General features: G+C 42.6%; 1 protein-coding gene across 4 annotated transcripts in view; it reads right to left on the reverse strand.

Moving 5' to 3' along the window:
- Positions 1–13,472, reverse strand: part of NRXN3 (neurexin 3) — a 1,503,781-nt gene that overhangs the window by 1,450,285 nt on the left and 40,024 nt on the right. For all 4 annotated transcript variants that reach the window (XM_077750623.1, XM_077750621.1, XM_077750622.1 and 1 more), the window contains exon 3: positions 542–571. In XM_077750623.1, coding sequence (XP_077606749.1) covers positions 542–571 — 30 coding nt within the window. The remainder of the gene's footprint in view (positions 1–541; positions 572–13,472) is intronic.

Genomic DNA, 13,472 nt, shown 5'->3' on the forward strand with positions numbered 1-13,472 from the left:
GGTTTTTGCTTTTTATAAAAGTGGAAACAGTCAAACCCCCAAGGGCTTCCTTTGACCATGTGAGGCTGAAACGGGCAGTGGGATAGAAGGGAAGACAAAAAGCAAACCTTTGCTCAGAGTGAAATTCAGGGAGAAGCCCAGCTCCTCTCCTGCACCCACAGGGCCCCAGCATGGGGCAGGGAGGGGCAGGAGGAAGTTAACCGCTCTGCTGCTCTGAAATTAGCTTCATTCACCCCCATTATCGACGCCGTCATGCCTTGTTTCATGCTTCTCTCTTGGAGGCAGCCCGGCAGGGCCAGCGCCCGGAATGACAAATGGCGGTGCAGAATGGACAAGCCAAGGGGATGACGGGGACAGGAAACCAAGATGCATCGGGAAAGGTGCCCCCCACCACAAGGTGGCCCCGCTGCCAGCCTGGCCCACAGCAGGAGGGACAGGCAGCAAATGGCCTGCCAGCAACAATGAGGCTCTGAGCGACCAGCCAGAGGCACAAAGGCAAGCAATCGGGGCAGCTGCAGGGCCACAAGCACAAAGCACCTACCTTGTTCACTCATCATGAGGTGGGAGAGGCCTTGAGGAAGGAAAAGAGGGGGAAAGGAGGTGAGGAGGGGGAAGGGTAAGGAAAAAAGAAAGAAGACAAAGTTAAAATCCCCAATACAACGCAATCGTCAATTAGTTCTCACGTAGGACGAGGACTGAGTGGCAGGACATCCGCACTCACACACATGCAACCGACACTGAGAAGCCACCTCCCTGCTGCTGGCAGAACAGCAGCCCTCCAGGTCAACCCTCCAGGTCAAGGACAGTCTTTGATTTGCCGAACTGCTCTGGGCCTCATCGTGAGAACCCTCCACTCACTGCTGTTCTATACGATGCTCAGGATTTGAAATAAGCCTGGTAAAGATTAGGTTCCTTGCGAAGGAGACTCAAGATGCCAGGCCAAGCACGTTTCCTTCTTTCTTTTAAACGGCTTTTTACACTAATACATGGTCACTGTAGCAATTTTGGAAAATTCAGAAAAGAAAAACGTATCTGTTTTGATCCCACCATCCAGAGGTTACCACTCCATTTTATTTTCTGGATACAGTGTTCTTTTCTACAAAAATGGAATGAATTCCTGCTTCCCAGAGTTGCTCAGACAGCCTGAAAGGATTTCCCCTCTCACCTTTGACTTAGACCAGTGACAACCACAGCCCTACCTTCCATTACATCCCCCACCACTATCTTGTCCTAGAAGGTCTCTGGCCCTTGATCAGGAAGGTCAAGACCAGTACTGAATGGATTAAAGAAGGTACACAAAAATCCCAATTAACAAATAGCACAACCTCTGGCTATGTTCTTAAGGAAGTCAAACAAGGCTATTAAGAGCTCATTACTTCATGGGAAGCATAAGCTCTGATAAATCTATTAAAAGAAAAGATTTCTAACCAGTAACCAACTGCACCAGTTATTAGCTCTACCATCGCTTTCGTTATTAATGGAGATATTTGACAAACTCCATATCACCCCACAGAACTTACCCAGAGTGAAATTCAGGGACATGCAGGATTAATAAAGGAGAAAAATCTCTACAAAGTATAGAAATCCCTAAATGTTTTTGGAGATTACTAGAGATTTAGAAAAGTAATCAGAGGCAAAATATGGGTCAACCAACTGATTTTTAAAAGATCAATGATATATTAAATACATAGATATATGTGCCATAAATGTCATGGAATCTGGTTTTTAAACAAATTTCATTAAACTATAATCACACTTCAAATGCACATTTCTAGCAGACCTAGGATTAATATACTCACAGAAGAATGGAATCATGCCAAAGTAAATCATTCTCATGATTTGTTTAAAAAATAATTTTTGGTCTTTTTTGGGAAAGGATAAAAGGAAAGAGAACACAAGAACCCTTTATTTGGCTAAGAGAAACCTCGGTGGAAGTCACTGTTTCTAAAATGCCTGATATTTCTGGACCAAGTCATCACCTTCACCATCCAGATCAGGAGCACTAAAGGGGAGGTCTGGGGCAGGTGGGTTATGTGAAAAAGTGACTATTCACAGGAGAATTGTAAGAATTAAGAGAAGAAGAAGGGACACCGGGGTAGCTCAGTCAGTCAGATGTCTGACTTTGGCTAAGGTCATGATCTCGTGGTTTGTGAGTTCAAGCCCCACACTGAGCTCTGTGCTGACAGCTCAGAGCCTGGAGTCTGCTTCAAATTCTGTGTCTCCCTCTCTCTCCCCCTCCCCCGCTTGCACTCGGTCTCTCTCTCTCTCTCAAAAATAATAAACATGAAAAATATTTTTAAAAAAGAAATGAGAAGATCTAAGAAGATACCTAAGAGCGAAAGAAGGGGTTAAAAATGAAAAGAAACTAATACTGTATTGTATATTTGCAAGTTGCTAAGACAATACAGCTTAAATGTTCTCACCACAAAAAAGAAATAGTGATTATGTGAAGAGATGGAAGTGGTAGCTAATGCTATGGTGCTAATCATTTTGCAATATTTAAATATATTAAATCAATGCCTAGTACACCATAAACTTACACAACGTTGTACATCAATTACATCTAAATACAGCTAGTGGGGAAAGTTTAGAATTTTTTTAAAATTAAAAAATGAAAGGACAAACATTTCACACTTACAGTTAAAGATGTTTAACAGCTCAGAGATGTGGTATAGTCTTTCCTTTTTTTTGACTCAAATAGATATTGTAAAAAAAAAACAGAAAAAGATATACTGAATGAAGAGTAAACAGGACAATTGGTATAAGAGGGAATCCAAAGCCCTGGAGATGGGGTCCATCTATGTGCTACATGTGTTTCTTTAAAGCAGCGTTTCCTAAAGTATATTTCAGGGACCACCTGCGGACGCTTATTAACAATGAAGATTCTGGGCCCCTGACCCAGGACTCTAATAAATTAGAATCTTGGAGAGGAGTTTGGGGAAAGATATGAATTTTAAACCAGTTGCCCAATTGATTCCCATTCTCGCTAGAACTTGAGAGCTACCTGTTTAGAGTGGCATATAAATCAAATTTTGGTAAATTAAGTTGTATGATAAATGTGCTAAGAGGAACTGGATATTTAATGGAACCCTGCAGTGGATCCTTTTGTAAAAGAAGGAATCCTTTTAAAACACAAATAATCCACCACCTGTGTTTTTAAAATTCAACTATGTACTTATCAGGCTTTATTAAGCTACATATATAGTTGCAGTATTGGAACTCTAATAAAATGTTCATATTCTTCAACTTATGAAAATCTTAAATAGAAATATTAGGCCAAGGATATAAATCTAGGATCCTGATGTTAAAATTGGTTTTTCAGCTAAAAAAGCAAAATGGACACGAAACAGGGTGGTGGAAGGGAGAAACTACAACCGTAATATGGTTTAGGTTTTATTTTGGTTTTGGACAAGGAAATTTTATTCCACTTTCAAGAGCTACATCAGTATCTTCTCTTAAACAAATCTATTCTCAACACTTGCAGAGTTAAGAACTGGAAACCAAGAATCTCAAAGTGTCCAGTTCTATTCTGAAATGGTTTCTGTCCCCTCTTATTCCCAGACTCTCCTACCTGCTGTTAAAAATCTCAGCTGCCCACTCTCCACAATAGCTAAAACATGGAAAGAGCCTAAGTGTCCATCAACGGACGAATGGATCAAGAAGATGTGGTTTATCTATACCATGGAATACTAGGCAATGAGAAACAATGAAATCTGGCCATGTGTAGCAACATGGATGGACCTTGAGGGTGTTATGCTGAGCGAAATAAGTCAGGCAGAGAAGGACAAATATCATATGTTTGCACGTATAGGAGGATTAGGAGGAACTTGACGGAGGAACAAGGGGGAGAAGAAGGGCGGAAATGGTGGGGGAAAGGGAGAGAAGCAAACCATGAGAGACTCTTGAATGCTGACAAAAACTGAGGACTGATGGATGTGGGGGGAGGGGGGGATGGGCATGGAGGAGGACACTTGTGGGGATGAGCACTGAGTGTTATGTGGAAACTAATTTGACAATAAACTATTAAAAAAAAAAAATCTCAGCTGCCAACCCCCACTGCTCCCTCCCCCACCCCCAGGTCAGATGAATGAAGAGCCAACAATCCATCAACCAAGTGATGCAAGGATCTACTAGATGGAAAGACTGGATAAGGTACTAGATATACCAGTATGGTAGATGGTCACTAACCTCCAGGAGTGTAGAGTCTAACTGGGAAGATGTTATGTGTTTATATTTACATAAACATGCATGTTATATATATTACTGGTATCTGACAGTGAAGTAAAGGGGTTAAGATCAAGGACTTCAGAGCCAGATGTGAATCCCAGCTTTGTTACTTTCTAGCTTGTGACCCTGGTAAATTTGCTGAATATCTCTGTGCCTTTATTTTCCTATTTGCAAAATTTGAATAATAATACCAAACTCATAGATTTTGAGTATTAAATAAGTGAATATACATAAAACTGAGCCTGCACATGGTAAGGGCTTTATAAGGGTTACTGTTGTTATTTTTATTATGTTTTAAAAACATACTGATATGTGAGGCAACACCTAGCACAATGACTGACACATAGTTGGTGCTCAGTACATGTTTGGTAACAGAGTGAGGAATGAATGAATGGGTCATTACTAAGTGTCAAATGACAAATTCAGACAATAAAGACCATAGGACTGTGAGGTGGACCCTGGGTGTACAGGAAAGGTTCTTGGAGTAAAGTGGGATTTGAAATAGACCTTGGAAGATGATTTAGGATTTAAAGAAATGGAGGACACTCCAAGTAACACCACCAGCTCCCAGGACCACAGAGCGAATTTGTATGGACTTTACTGTTCAATTTTCCAGAAGGACCTAGGACACTGCCAGACACATGGTAGGCATATAATATATGCTATTCAAATAACAACAAACACATATGAACAGTTCCTATAAGGAAGAAATAAAAGGTGATCTTAACGATGAGAATAAGAACCATTGTATGAAAGCCTTAACTTTCAAGGCTAAGGATCTTACAGCTGGTGGGACACAGTGAGGGTTCATGGGCAGGGGAATGACCCAGGGAAAACGATGTTGAGGAAGATTGCTTTGGCAATGGTACGGACAGGATAGATGAGAGGGAAAAAGAGACAGAGGCAGAAAGATCAGTCACAGGCAGAGGGCCTAGATTAGAATCGTGGCAATGAGGAGGAAAAGGAAAAAGAGGATCCAACAGGCTTTGGGTGACCGATGAGATTTTTCATGGGAGGAGTGGATGGGAAGCCGAGTGAACACTGTCAGAAATAGGAAGGTGGGGGTGGGTTGGGGGATGAATAGGCGGAGAAGGCAATAATGAGTTCTGTTTTAGGCATGAGTTGAGGAAACAGAAGAATCACTCAAGCAAAAAAAATGTCTAGGGTTCATTTTAAAATGTAGGACTAATGTCTGCAAGAAAGTCAGGATGAATATCAGGGTGTATCACTTCCCCTTCATGGAAGAGAGGGTCTATGCCCATGTAAGTCAATGAATCCTCAAAGAAAAAGGGGCTAAGCACTGATTCTTAACCTGGGAGAGATGAGAGGGGAGTATGAAGATATCTTGGAGATTCTTTTATTTTTTTCCCATCATATTCAACATTAGAATAAAATTTTATATTCAAGAAAGAAAAGGGAACGATATGGCTTTCAAATATAGATACAGAAAATAATGCTCAAAAAATCTTAACTGAGAAGGATATAATTAGTAAGGGGGAAAAAAAGGAATCTATGCTGGGTGTGTGTTATCTGTACGGTTGATGAGGAAGGGGGAAAAATGAAGACTGGTCTTCTCATCAACCTCAGCAACCTAGGGTCAGCAGTAGCCCTTCAGGCTACACAGCCGGCCCTGGGACTAGCACCTGGCTGGGTTTGGAGTTTGGCATTTATTCTGGGTGTGATGTTCAGGAGAAGACATGGCCTGGAACAGGGGCTCAGGGAAGCAAAGGGGATCACATCTTTCCAAAAACAATCTCACCATGGGCTCTCAACTAAGACTCAAAAGCCAGTTCCCTAAAAGTTCACCTAGTGGAGGGTAGGGAACTAGAAGTGGGCTTGGATGAGCCTTTGATAGGCAGGATATTAGAAATTGCCAACACAGAATTCTTATGGAACTAGAACACCATTAAAAAAAATTGCAAAAATTTGGAAGCAACTGAAAAGTGTCTCCTATCTAGATGTGACACCCTAACAGAGTGCTACGCTAGCTGGATCCAGGGACCTTGCTGGATCCAGGGACATTTCTGGATCCCAATAAGATGTCTAATATGTTTACCCTTCCCCTCACTCTTTCTAGTGCTGTATCCCACCCTCTTGTGCCTACCTATCTGTTTGCACAAGTTCTCAGGGTAGATGCAAGAACAAGAAGAGAAAAAGATCACCAGTAGGTAAGACTTACAAAATTGAAACCACCGTAGAACAGACTGCAAATCATATGTAAATTATATGCAAAATACACGTATGGCCCTCTAAATGCTGTTACATCCTTTGGGAAAATCCCCATGGAGATAGCAGCTTTTGCAGCTTGGGAGAATGGAAATGGCTATGAAAGCAAAGTCATTTGTAAGCGGCTGTGGCCATCATGAAGCCTGTCATGAGAATGACTGATACAGAGAATAGAAACCATTTACTGAAACAGGCAAAAGGAAGATGCAGTGTTCAGGAACCAGGCCAGAAGTTGAAGGCCTTCATCATTTAAGCTAATACTGTTTCCCCCGCAAACCTACAATATCCCACCCACCTCACATGGTTTTCAATCCATCCTACCTTCCTTCATTCTGCCTGAGTAACTGGGGAAGGTATTTCAAGGGAGGAAAGAAGTCACTCATGGGAAAGGGAAAAAAAGATCCAGAAGAAAAAAAAAAAAGCAAATGATCTCTGCCAAGACTTTTCTTTCATTCACTTCCAGGGTAACTCCTATCCCAGTAAAAAATCCACATATATCATTTCTTTTTCCATACTGAAGTAGAGACATTAAATGTCACTAATCGCTGCAAGTGCCAAGTGCTAAGACTGAATACCTATGAAGCCACAAGAACCATTTAAAGGAGTAATTACATAAAATCAGAAGGTAATAGAAACAGTCATTGATGTTTCCAGAGGAACTAAGAAGATAGTGAAGGTGCTAGGGGGTGGAGCCCAATGAGAAGCCATAAGTGACAGTGGCTACAAGGTGACTAGGAATTTGGAAGAGAAAGAAAGAAGAAACATACATGTTGACATTTTAAGTACTTAAAAGGGAGGAAATCTGGTTAAATGTGGAAAAAGAATTATGACAGTAGCTAATATTTGTTGACTGTTTACTGCAGACAAGTCATGGCTATTTGTCATCTCATTAAATACAACTCAATGGGAAAGGCAGTGCTATAATTTCAAGTTTACAGGTAAGGAAATCAAGGCCTAAGAGCCAAAGTCACATTAATTAGTGAGGGGTGAAGTGAGGATTCTAAGCCAGCAGATGGACTCTCCTGGCTGTGATGGTAACCATGACACTAGCCACACTGCCTCCTTCAGCGTGTGGATAAAGGAAGAGACAAGTCTTGGAGAACTCAAGAGCACAAAATAGTGCCTGGATATTGATTCAACTTTATTTATGACTCTGGTCCAGCATGATATAAGGATCCCTTTTAAAAGGCCACCATCTCCCTCCCTCTCCCCAATCCCCACTCCCAGATTCTTCTAAACCATGAAGCTTTTACTTGCTGGGGCATTTTTTAGGGTTATTAAGCCTCCTCTCTTCATTAAGCTGCAAATCTGAACATGAGACACACTCAGGGTCCCCAGCTATTGACACTGTCCTGTGTGTGAAATCATCAGAAAGCAAAATCAAAGATCTTCCTTCAAAGACAGGGGTAGTGCAGGGACTGAGTGAAGGAAAGACAGAGACATGCTGCCATAGGTTGAAGAAGTCTTCCACTGTTGCATAGGAGAAAGAACTCAGCAGACAGGGTAGGAAAGGAGAGAGGGATATTTAAAGGGAAAAGGTGGGTCTGAAAGAAACTTTCACCTATTTTCGTGATTGTGCCCAAGACCAGCCCTTCCCTGGGCAATTCCCTGACCTTCATCATGGACTGCAACTTCCTTGTTCTATCAGAGGGTCACCAGCAGTTTACAGCAGAGCCTATGCCTGCTCAACATTTTGATCAATGACCTGGCTGAAAACATTCATTGGCAAGTGTCTGGATGTTGTGATGAACTAAAACTGAAAAGGAATAGCTAATTTGTTAGATATCAAAATCAGGGTCCAAAAGGATGTGAACAGGCAAAAGTGAAATTTAATCTTAAGGGACAAATGTAAATTCTGGCACTTAAGCGCAACACTCCCTATCCCCTCAAAATAAAATAAGACAATAATCCTACCTCTTCTCAACACTGAACGTACCAAACCTGTGGTTTTGGTTCAGAGAACGTCACCATACCCCAGAAGGGGCATTAACAAGATAGGGTGTGTCCAAAGGAGAACAATCAGAATGCTCAGGGGTCCAAAACCACATCATATGAAGAATGGCTGCAGGAACTGCTACCTACAGCCTAAACAAGAGCAAGCTATAAAAGGGCAGGAGAACCAAATTGACAATAAACTATTTGTAAGAAGAAAGAAAGAAAGAAAGAAAGAAAGAAAGAAAGAAAGAAAGAAAGAAAGGAAGGAAGGAAGGAAGGAAGGAAGGAAGGAAGGAAGGAAGGAAGGAAGGAAGGAAGGAAGGAAACTGGAAAAAAAATTAAATAAAAAGCAAAAAATAAATAAATAAATAAAAGGGCAGGAGAGCTGCCTTCCAGTATTTTTAAAGTTGCACATGCAAGACAAGGGAGCAAGCACGTCTGGCAAGAACAGACGGTCGAGTAATAGGGGAAAGCCTCACATTCCAGAAGTGCCACAGAAGAGAGTCAGAGTGGGGTTTTTGGAGATAGCTACCAAAAATCCATTCCAACTCAAAGACACTATGCCTCTATGAACGAAGATGATATCCAAAGAGGCCAACTATTAGGTTGAATGATACAAAACTGAGAGTGGACTGCTTTTGACCTATAAAAATGACTATTTTAAATGGTTCAAACTAATACTCTGAGATCACCACCCAGAATCAAAAAGGTAGAGAGTAAACAAAGCTTTAATCAATCACCTAACTGACACTTGGGACAATCATGAGCTGACACTTGGGACAAACACCCATTTACATACGTTTTTGGCTTTTCCATGATCCTTGGAATAGTACTGGGATGAACTGAGTAGCTGGAATGATGACAAAGAGAGCCGGTGGCTAATTATCCAAGGCAGATGTACTCAGGTCCCAGCTTCTGGGTTTGCCCTTCTATGATGCTACCAGGTGCCATTCTCACCACTAAGCCCTTTGTAGGATATAACTGCACTAGCCCACTCACTGTTTGCCTCTAGACCAACATTATACTTACAGTTCGGTAGCTGTACTGAACAGAAAGTACTTCTTCCAATGTCAGCCAGGAATCACCACCAATAGCTTCTGCATGGTATAATCACGGGGCAGAGGCAAGAACCCAGCAACTTTGCAAACTATTCCACCTCTTTAGGGTGGAAGGTGGGTTGGGCTTTCCTGTTGCATGAATACCATGGGAAGAAAAGAAATGGAGGCAGTCATGCTTATCACCCTAAGGGTTAAAGGATCTGCAACTGTGGCTTTTAGAAGAGACTCTTCCCGAAGGAGAAGTTCTTACACTCCAACTGTCATGAACTTTTCTAAAATCGCTCTTTATTCATAAATGACATGAAGCTGGAAGGGACAGCTGATGTGCTAGATGAAAGAATTTTACCCTAATAGATCATGGTGTGCTAGAATTTAAAAATCCAGGGCAGAACTGGCAAATCAAAGGATGATCCCAAAGTCAAATAAGCCATTTCACAGAACAGGAAAGGGAGAGAAATGGTTTAGCAGCAGGGCACACAAAATAGTAAAGATTTTCAGTGACTTTATGTTCAACTTAATGCTATAGTCATTAAAAAAAACAAGCTAAGGTATTTGGTACCACTGTTAATATATGAAGGAAGTCTAGGAAAAGGGAGCCGTAGGTTCCCTCTCTAATGAACTGGTCGGGACATGTCCATATAACCGTATGTAGTGTGGGCATGCTTCTTTGGAAAGGATGCCCCCCAAAAATGTCATTTTTCAGAAAGCAACGACCTAGATGAAAGAACGTAAAACCGTTGTATGAGAATGCCCAAGGAAACTGGAGATATTTCAGCCTTTAGAAAAGAAAATCCTTAAAGACAAAAAGCCCCATCTTCAAACACTGGGAGTGTAATTAGATCTATTCTGTGTGTCTCCCAGGGCTGGAAGTAACACAGGTGGTAAAAGCTAGAGTGACTCAGAATAAGGAAGAGCTTGAGGACATTCAGTGCTCTCGGAATGGATGGAATGGTGAAAGGAGCAATGAGCTGCTCATCACCGTAGGGGTTCAAGCCAAGTCTGAGTGAACTCTTATAGAAGAAATTCAAAACCCAGGTGCAAAGAGAGCCTTGACAACCTTTTGGGTCCTTTCCATCCCTGAAATGCTGTTTCTAACAACAAAGTTTTATGAGCACATACAATGTGGCAGGTAGGAGGGATGCAAGCATGGATAAATCTTTTTCAAAAAGTACAACACCTCATGTCCTTCAAGAGCCCACAGCGGCCAAAGAAGGGGCTTGTGGGGGACAATACATAATATAATGTATTATGATGATGGCTCTACCAGCGCCATCACCTAAGGTGCCACAAGTTCAAAGGGGGAATCATTCATTCCATTCCTTTCCACTTGCCCCTCCAACTTCCTGCCCTCCTCCCTTAATGTTTATAATGTAAAAAACAGTGGTTAATGCTGGAGCTTTCAAGTCCCTTTACCTTCCAGATCACATTCCTTTAAAACAGTGGTTCTCAAACTTTGGTCATATCAGAATCACCTGGGAGAAATGTCTTACTTTAATGACCCTGGGTCTTCTTTATTAGCTCTCCAGGGGATTTTTGATGCTTACCAAACTTTGCAAACCACTGCTCTAAATCATCCCAGACCTGAATTCAAATCTCAGTCCTACCTCTTACTAGCTATGGGATTTTGAGCAAGTTAACTCTTCCATGCCTCACTCCTGTAAAATATCTTCTCAGGATCACTGTGACAATCACGTGCAACCATGTATGGACAGGACTTAGCACAGTTCATGGAGCACAGGGAAGGCTCAAAAGTGTGTAGTCATCACTGTCATTATTCAGAAGACTGGTACATCTTGGGCCCTCTCTTTGTCCCACCTCCCACCTCTTGCCAACACCAGTCTTTCAACAAACTGGCGGCAGTAGCAGACCACCTGCCCAGTGCATCCTCAGATGCCTTCCTCCATGGTCATAGTCAACTAAGTTGCCCCACAGGGGACCCACTGCCCTCGACCCTCAGCTGCATTTCATTGCCCCAGCCCTCCTGAGACCTAGCCCCACAAGCCAACCAGCTCAGCCCAGGTCCTTACCAGACCTTGCTAGGTAGGTCTACGGACCGAGAAGGTCTCTGAGGCTGCCATATACAAGCTGTGTGACTTAACTAAGTTATATGGAAGTTCTCTGGTTTCAGTTTCCCACCTGTACAAGGAAGGAATCGGTCTAGAAGAGTTTCTCCGTGGTCTCACCAATGGCATTTTGAGGACACAAATCTTTGAATGACACTCTCCCACACATTACAGTGCATTTAGCATTCATTGATTCTTCTTAATGCCATCACGCCTGTTCATCATTAGAGTAACAAATATATACCCCACATGTTTGGCAGGGTCAGGAATGGGGGCAGTACTATTCCATTTTGACTATGAGATATTTCTAATGATGCTTTTCCAGCTCTAACTCTCACCTTGCACTCCAGAACTAAGAAACTGGGACCATAAGCAGCACCCAAGTGGGTCTGCCTTGCCAGGACAGGATGTTAAAATGCTCTAGAAAAAGACACCAAGGCCCAGTGGTCTGCTTCCTTGAGTTAGCCAAAGATGGAGGCAGGCTGGGAAGTAGGCAGCTTCCCTAAAAAAAGGGGTAGGCAGCTCCCTACTCACACTTATGCATCAAGAAGAGCTACAGCAACCAAGGCGGGGGCGAGGGCATCTTCCCAGGCCCCAGTGGGCAACTGGCTAGAAACTGATCACTGTTAGCCCAGCCGAAGGCCCCTTTCCAATCCAACTATGCATAGCCATGGTGGATTCCCTACTGCCTGAATCCTTCACTGACCCAAGCCCAACATGGATACTGAATAAAGACTCAATTACGTTCTATCTCAGGGTGAACCCCTATACAAAAAGCAGACTTTCTCTCAGAGGAGTGAGGGGTAAAACTAAGAGCTGAGTCCTGAGTACTACTTATTCATTGAGCCAGTATTTATTGCATTCCTGTGATCTATTGGCACTGTTTTAGGCCCAGAGCATAAAAGTAGTGAACAGGAGTGCACCTTTGTGGAGTGTACCTTCTGGTGAAACTCATGATGCCATGAGGCATCTCCAGGGCCAGACACACCAGCCTTTGCATCTTGCTCTGTCACTTCTTTCTGGGTGGAACTGGTGAGTTAACACGACTGAGCCTCAGTTTGTTCATGGGTGAAATGGGTCTAATAACAAAATCTACTTCCTGAGGATGTCAAAAGAATTAAATGATGTGTGCAAAAACTTAGGTTTTTAGTGTCTGGCTCATAAGACAAGCTCAGGTGTTTTTCCTAATAAATAAGGGAGAAAAGCAAATGTGACTGTTACCCAAAAGAAGAGGAAAGAAAAGGCAAAATACTGTATGGGAACCACTGGTGTTGGGAACTGTTAAGTCTTTGGTAACCAAGAAGTCATTTTTCTGATTGCTGTTCCCCAAGGTATGTCAGTTGGAGGATGAATCCTAGATTCTCAGAATGAAAGAAGCCTGAGAGGCCATTTGATTTAACCCCTCCACATTAAAGAAAAGAGAGGCTGCATGACTTACCGAAGGCCACACAACCCCCAGGGAAAGTAGCAGAGCCAGAAGGAGGCAGAATGAGGGCAGAAATCCCAGATATGTGTTTAAATCCTGGTGCCTCCCATACCTGCTTCTGACCTTGGGCAAAGGCTATAATGTCTTGGAGCCCCAGGCTCTTCATCCATGAGGGGCGTCTGGTGTACAGCAGGACCCCAGTAAGTATCAGTCCCCTTGTTCCCCCTCAGTGGGATTCTCTGGCCTTGCTTCACAGCAGTGGTGGCCAGGATCTACGTTTGAGGGACTTCTTCACAGAAAGCATAAAGATCAGAACAGATGGGAGAGAACATGTGATAAGGAGGAACACAGCAGGTGTCTTTCGAGGGGCTCTCCAGCACAGCACGGGTGGCATGCCTCTGAATAGTTTGGGAGACCAAACAGACAGAAGAACGTCTTTGGTTTTAAACCCTCTGAGCCAAGTAAGTGTCTTCATGTGTGAAATGAAAATGTGTGCAAAGGATCAAATGAGAGGATTTATAATAGTAGCTAATTTAT

The sequence above is a fragment of the Crocuta crocuta genome, unplaced genomic scaffold (genome assembly GCF_008692635.1).
Source record: "Crocuta crocuta isolate KB4526 unplaced genomic scaffold, BGI_CrCroc_1.0 scaffold186, whole genome shotgun sequence".
In the NCBI taxonomy this organism is placed as follows: Eukaryota; Metazoa; Chordata; class Mammalia; order Carnivora; family Hyaenidae; genus Crocuta; species Crocuta crocuta.